This window comes from Microtus ochrogaster, linkage group LG1 (assembly GCF_000317375.1).
Source record: "Microtus ochrogaster isolate Prairie Vole_2 linkage group LG1, MicOch1.0, whole genome shotgun sequence".
NCBI lineage: Eukaryota > Metazoa > Chordata > Mammalia > Rodentia > Cricetidae > Microtus > Microtus ochrogaster.
The window spans coordinates 34,461,773-34,469,256 of NC_022027.1; the positions used below are offsets into that span (position 1 = coordinate 34,461,773).

At 37.7% G+C, this 7,484-nt stretch overlaps 1 protein-coding gene across 1 annotated transcript in view; it reads left to right on the top strand.

The window, feature by feature from the left end:
* Positions 1–6,310, top strand: part of LOC101987056 (UDP-glucuronosyltransferase 2B18-like) — a 10,401-nt gene extending 4,091 nt beyond the window's left edge. The window contains exons 3-6 of the mRNA XM_005359432.1: positions 2,369–2,517; positions 3,576–3,707; positions 5,229–5,316; positions 6,087–6,310. Coding sequence (XP_005359489.1) covers positions 2,369–2,517; positions 3,576–3,707; positions 5,229–5,316; positions 6,087–6,310 — 593 coding nt within the window. The remainder of the gene's footprint in view (positions 1–2,368; positions 2,518–3,575; positions 3,708–5,228; positions 5,317–6,086) is intronic.
* The last annotated feature ends 1,174 nt before the right edge of the window (positions 6,311–7,484 follow it).

Here is a 7,484-nt window from a genome sequence, read left to right on the forward strand (position 1 = left end):
TCTGTAGACCAGGCTGGTCTCGAACTCACAGAGATCCACCTGCCTCTGCCTCCCAAGTGCTGGGATTAAAGGCGTGCGCCACCATCGCCCAGCTAGGTGACCAATTTCTTCAATTCTTTGTATACTTTGGAGATCAGCCCTCTGTTCAACATGGGGTTGGTGAAGATCTTTTCCCATTCTGTGAACTGCCATTTTCTTTTGTTGACTGTGTCCTTTGCTTTACAGAAGCTTCTCAGTTTCAGGGGGTCCCATTTATTAATTGTTTCTGTCAGTGTCTGTGCTGTTGGGCTTATATTTAGGAAGTGATCTCCTGTGCCAATGCATTGAAGTGTGCCTCCCACTTTGTCTTTTATGAGGTTCAGTGTGGTTAGTTTTATGTTAAGGCCTTTGATCCATTTGGACTTCAGTTTTGTGCTTGGGGATATATATGGATCTACTTTCATTCTTCTGCATGTTGATATCCAATTATTCCAGCACCATTTGTTGAATATCTTTCTTTTTTTTTTCATTTTATATTTTTTTGCTTCTTTGTCAAAACTCAGGTGCTCCTAGGTGTGTAGATTGATATCCGGGTCTTCTGTTTGGTTCCATTGGTCTTCCTGTCTGTTTTATACCAATACCAGGCTATTTTCAGGAATGTAGCTCTGCAGTAGAGATTTAAGTCAGGGATTATGATGCCTCCAGAAGTTCCTTTATTATACAGGATAGTTTTGGCTATTTTGGATTTTTTGCTTTTCCATAAGAAGTTGAGCATTGTTCTTTCAAGACCTGTGTAAATTTTTGCTTGGATTTTGATGGGCATTGCATTGAATCTGTAGATTGTTTTTGGTAAGATATCCATTTTTACAGTGTTAATTCTACCTACCCAAGAGCATGGGAGATCTTTCCATTTTCTGGTGTTTCTTCGATTTCTTTCTTCAAAGATTTAAAGTTCTTGTCATACAGGTCTTCCACTTGTTTGGTTAGAGTTACTCCAAGATCCTTTATATTATTTGTGGTTATTGTGAAGGGTGATGTTTGTCAGTTTCTATCTTAGCTCATTTATCATCTGTGTAAAGGATTGCTACTGATTTTTTTCAAGTTAATCTGGTATCCTGCTACATTACTGAAGGTGTTTATGATAACTCATGTTTTAAAACCATATGTTGCCTTGTGTGGTGACATCATCATGATCATTCCATTGCTACCATTACTGTTATTAACATGAGTATGCACACTTGTCTCATGGGTGGGAAGTTTGTGCTCTGTGTATGTGTGTGTGTGTGTGTGTGTCATATTCAAATTTGATGAGGTTTTACTTCCACCTTTGTTTGGATTGTCAATATCAATTCAGGTGTTCAAACATGCATGGAGACTGAACTCAATTCATTGAGCTTTCCTTGTAAACACTTTTATTGCCTAATTTATTTCACTAGTCGCTAAAACAGTAGCTTTTAAAAAAAACTCCATGTGATCATGATTTGCACATATAACCTGAGACTACTAAGTATTTCTAGCTTAGGGGTATTAATAGCTTTGAGAACTTTTCCGTTTATGTACATTAGTTTTCTCATTTAATATTTGAAATATTTTTATTTCATCTGCTAAATTTCTGCACAGCTGTGAATATACTGACTGTGTATGTGTGTGTGTATATATATATGAAGCATGGAAAATATATGAATTTAAGATTGGGAGAATTTACATTTTTTTCTTTATTAGAAGGGTTGAAATTATATTTAAAATGTTTACCACTGAAGTATAAAAACAATGATTACTAATTACAGTATTTTAAAATATATCTAATGACCAAACATCTATCTTTCCATGATTGAAGACTTGTTACTTTTATTATCAGCAAACAAACTTACACATGCCTGATTATTACATAGTCAATCATGAATCAAGAGCAGCATGAGGACAAGAAACACAAGAATAACCAAAAATTCCCTTTGAGTTTATCTTGGACTAAACAGTGAGATCTGTCTTGAAATAAAGTGCTAAAGCAGAATCCCCATGAATTTTTACACTGGGCGTGGCAGCTCACACCTGTAATCCCAGCAGTAGCATTGTGGAGGAAGTGCATTTGGAGTTCAAGATCAACTATGGCTACATAGTTTTGCAAGAACCACACTGGGTTACACCAGAAAACCTCAAAACATAAGTATGAGAAACATATTACAAACTTGTATCAAACATTATACACACAGATATAGATAAATACATGCATAGTTATATATGTAATTATATGTTTTCTAGCCCAGCAATACACTTTTAAACAACCCCAGCTACATTATTAAAATTATTTCCAGAAGACTGTCTGGCATACTCATCCTCTCCTGACATTTTTTTCACCTGTCCTACCCTGGATGTCCTGATTCCTCTTCAGGAAAACCCACAACACTCGCTGAGACAATGGGGAAGGCAGACATATGGCTCATTAGAACCTACTGGGATTTGGAATTTCCTCACCCTGTCTTACCAAACTTTGATTTTGTTGGAGGACTCCACTGCAGACCTGCCAAGCCTCTACCAAAGGTAAGTATAGTCCCATTTGTTTGTTTTAGGGGTTTTTTTGTATTTTCAGCAAGGGTGATTATCATTTATTCAATCAGAATGTTCGTCAAACTCAGAGAATCACCAGAATTAGATAAGTAAGTGGCAAATAGAAATGCCTGTATCTATTCCATCACAAGAGTGTGACTATCATTTGGATTAAATTAATTCAGCAAGGTTCTGTTTTGCATAAACATTTTCTTGTATTTGAGTGTGAAAAGAAGGAACAAATACCTAATATAGAGAAAGCTCCACGAACCAACTTCTTTAGAAAGTGATTTAAGAGAAAATACATGGAGTGTCAGCAAAGTTTATGTTCACATCGCAATGGCTCTATTTACTTTCTTGAGCAATCACACAAGTGAGAACACACCACTGAACATACATACCTAAACATACGTTTTCAGGAACAGACACAGTAACATAAATTGACAGCACATAGTAAATTTTTTTCCAATGAAACTGACATCTATTAGAAAGAACACAAAAAGAAAGATAATGGACAGTCTTAACAAAATTAGCAATAGATTGGTGATCCATGAGTTCTACTCCTGAGAATGTATGTAAAAGAATTGAACGAAGGACTTCAATGAGATAGTAAGGCAAGGATGCTCTTGGCAGCACTATTCCTGAAGGGAAGCATGCAAGGGGGTTGGAATAAGAATGATCCCATAGGCTCATAAACTTGAAAGTTTGGTTCACAATTGGTGAACTGTTTAGGAAGGATTTGGAAGTATGGCTTAGTTGGAGAATTGTGTCACTGGATGTAGGCTTTGAGGCTTCAAAAGCACAAACTATGCTTGGCCTCTTTCTATCTGTCTGCTGTTTGTGTGAGTGTGAGTATGTCTAACACAGAGAGCTGTAACCTTACACTTGACTACAACTTATATCTTATATGTGGATGTGAATAGTTTTAAAGCACCCACCACCATGATCATTTCTAATGCTGCTCAGTTTCTTCCTGTGGATGTTGGTGTCAGTTTTTATGCAGGTTGTTTAGTGCTGCTGCTGTTTGTGATGGGCTGATATTTCATCAACAGGAAATAGAAGATTTCGTCCAGTCTTCCGGAGAACATGGTGTGGTAGTGTTTTCCCTGGGGTCCACGGTGGGTACCCTAACAGAAGAAAGGGCCAATGTGATTGCAGCAGGCCTTGCCCAGATTCCACAGAAGGTGAGATACAGTGCCTCAGTGTGGCATCCTCACAGAGATGGTCACAGCCTGTTCAGGTGTGACAGGAGAAACCTCGTGTGAACTCGAAGCTGTCACGATAGCTCTAGCTACTCTCTGAAGTCACTAGTGACACAGAAATACGGTAGACAAATGATGTTTTTTGTTATTAATGCAGTGTTCAGAAAGAAAAACACTGAATAAATGTCTTTAGACTTGGTGGTAGGAAGGTATGATAAGAACAAAACTGCACCTTGTTACTTCGTCCATTTCCTTGGAGGCTGTTTGAGGACTTTCACACACCACTCTTTACTAAAGCCTGCTATTAGTTTGTAAATAAGCAGGCATTCAAAACTGGTAGTTGTAGGACCTGAGAGGTGAATTATCTTTTAGAGCAGGTGTTGCTCACCCAGATGGCCTGAACTCAGTTCTGTGCCTTCACTTCTGGCAGCATACAGCTGCCTATAACAGCATCCCACGGGACCCAAAGCATTCTTCTGTCCTCAGATGACACACAAACATACACACACATCCCTTACATATGAACACACAGAAAGAGAGAGAAAGATCAAGTTACACATACATAAGTATAATTCTCTATCTTAAAAGTGGGATTTATGCTATTCTGGTTTATTCATTTTTCTTTTATCTTATTTTATTATACATATTTCAATGTCTATTTGTTTTCTAAGGGTTTCAAAGAGAGGTGTAGGGATGAACGTCTAAGAGCCATGCAATGGGAATCCATAAATAAAATAAATTTTATGGATGAGAATACCTTTTTTCAATAAATGGAAAATAGACAAAAAAATAAAATGCAAAATTTTAAAATGGAGTACGTATCATAGATTTACATTCCTGTGTAATCATGAACAAATGTGATCACCTGCATTGAAAATGGGCCTATGCTGTATGTTTCCCCTGCTAATCCAAAACATATATAGAACAGGAATTTCCAACTGCCAAGTCCACCTTCAGGAACTGGGCCTGTTAATGCTGGAAAAGGGGGGTAACTTGAGGACATGCTCTTGAAGTGATCATGTACACAGTCACTCTTCGTGCCTAAACTAATAATATATCTATGATTAAGGGATTATAAATGAGCATACTCAAATATTATTGGCAAATAGTTATAGTGGATTTGAAAAATAAAAAGTGTTATAAATATATCCTGGAAAAGCAAAACCAGGTATATATTAGTAACTGTGATGGACTGTTGAGCTGGAATTACGTTCACACACTTCTTAACTACTGCTTCAAATGGCCAGACCAAGCTTTCCCAAAGTTGCTGTTGACTAAACCTTTGGTGACATGCTAGAATTCGGATAAGCATGAGACTAACTGCAGGACAGTGAAGAGAACTTGCCTCCTTGCTGTAGTAGTTCTTCATGGTTCCCATCATCCATCCTCACTGCCTGGCCCTTAGGGACTGGCATTTATCCCCACTGATTCTTAATATCTCCAGAAATCTAGCAGGAGGAACTTGACATTTGACCAAATAAGAAGCTAGCTTCATCTTAACAGGTTCTTTGGCGATTTGAAGGCAAGAAGCCAGACACCTTGGGCTCCAACACTCGGCTCTACAAATGGATTCCCCAGAATGACCTTCTCGGTAAGCATCAGGAGACGCCTGAGACATAAGAATGGCTGCTCACGAGGGGGATGTCCACACTAAAGCATTTATGACAACTGTGATCTAGTCCTGGGTAAATGGATAAAGATCTGATGTGATTATTCTGTATAGTAGCATTCGAGATGAGAGAATCTGTTGTCACCGCCACGCTAATTACTGCTCAGTTACATTTAAGTCACTTCTAATTTCTCTCGAGGTCCTATTTCTATAACTTAACATCTTCCTTTGCCCCTAGAATAGGGCAATTTGAAATGCCAGTGAAAATGGTATTCTTTTATTAAGAAGGCCTAATTTTCCATGCTTCCGACAAATACCCCACAACATGAAATGTTCCTAAACATGATGAAATATTGCCTTTCCTCAGTCTTACTCCATTAAAACAACCACTTAACCCCTACTGCTTGGAGCCAACCCATCTAGAGCAGGTGTTGCACTGTTTTCTTAGGAAAACATTCTCTCCTGAACTTGCACATGCTGCTTGTTCCACTTGGGAAGGAGCCCTGCCTTTTTTTGTCCATTGAACAAAATCTTTCTACTTTCCAAATTGCACATACTCTATGTGACCTTCACTTAATCCCTGTGGTCTTGCTGTGCTCTGTGATCAAAGACATTGTAGGAATTCAGTTCTGTTCCATGTGTATGATAATGTCATATAGAGAATTTTTCCTTTCTGTGCCTTTTTCCTCTGCCTCTCACTTTCTTTCTCAGATTTATATTTAATATTTGCCCGGAATTTCTTCTCTTGCTAGGTCATCCTAAAACCAGAGCTTTTATTACTCATGGTGGCACCAATGGCATCTATGAAGCGATCTACCATGGGATCCCTGTGGTTGGCATTCCTTTGTTTGGAGATCAATTTGATAATGTTGTTCACATGAAGACCAAAGGAGCAGGGGTTCGAATGGACTTTCTCACAATGTCCAGCACAGATTTGCTCCATGCAGTGAAGACAGTCACTAATGACCCTTCGTGAGTATAGTGAATTTATTCAAGTGGGTACTAGTCCGGATAAGTTCTTTCCAAGGTAACAGTAGTATTCTTCTGATCTTTAGTCTGAGTTTGATACAACAACAAAAAACTAACTTAACCACTATGGAATGAGTTTTCACTGTCAATCATAACTGCAAAGCATTCCTATAGACTTACTATACAAGAAATTAGTTTAAACTAATTTGATTGTGTAAAACATTTTCTCTTGCTAAATGATAGGACACAATCGCCACAAATAGGATAAAATCAAACAGAATAATGAACCTAAAAAGTACTAAATATTACAAGTCAATAAAATTTCTGAAACTCATATTTTATGTTTAAATAATCCTTACTTACTGCCCAAAGTAGAATAATTATGAATATATATACGCATACATATATATATGTATAATATGTAGTGTCCAAATAACTTACTTACCATATCCATCTCCTTGAGCATTTAGAATTTTGTTTTTGTCAGTACTGAAAGTATCCTTTTCCACATTCTACAGCTACAATAGGATATGTGACTTGAGTTCAGTCACAGACTCACTGTAGAGCACTATCCTGCTCGCCAGTGGCAGGACGTATATGTTAGCTGATCTCTCTCTATCTCCACTCACTGTCTCCCTTCCTAGACTCCGGTTACTACTCTGCTACTCTCTACTTCTATGGAATCAACTCTGTGGTTGCACACACTGATGAGAAACACTGACAGTGTTTTCATTTAGGGACGAGTTTGTACAATTTAGTGTAATTGTAAAAAGAAGATTTCCTTCTTTATAATTGTTAAATAATATTCAACTATGCTTTTATACCACATTTTATTTATCCATCATTTCACTATGGGCACCTCAGTCAATTCCAGTTCCTAACTATCATGATCAGTGCTGCAAAAACCATGGGCCTTATGTTATCATTTTGAAATATTGCGTATTATTTCATTAAATGGATTTCTAATGGTGAGAATGCTAAAACCAGGGTAATTAGTCAGGAAATACATGCTCTTTTAGTAGCTGCTGTACTGAATTACACTCCAGCAATCACTTATATTAGTAATTCCTCCACAGACTCCTAGCATTGATCAGCCTGTCGTCCTGACTTCAACAAGAAAATGGCATTATAAAGGCAGAGAATAGACTCACACATGTTTTCCTCTGACCTCCACGCATGCT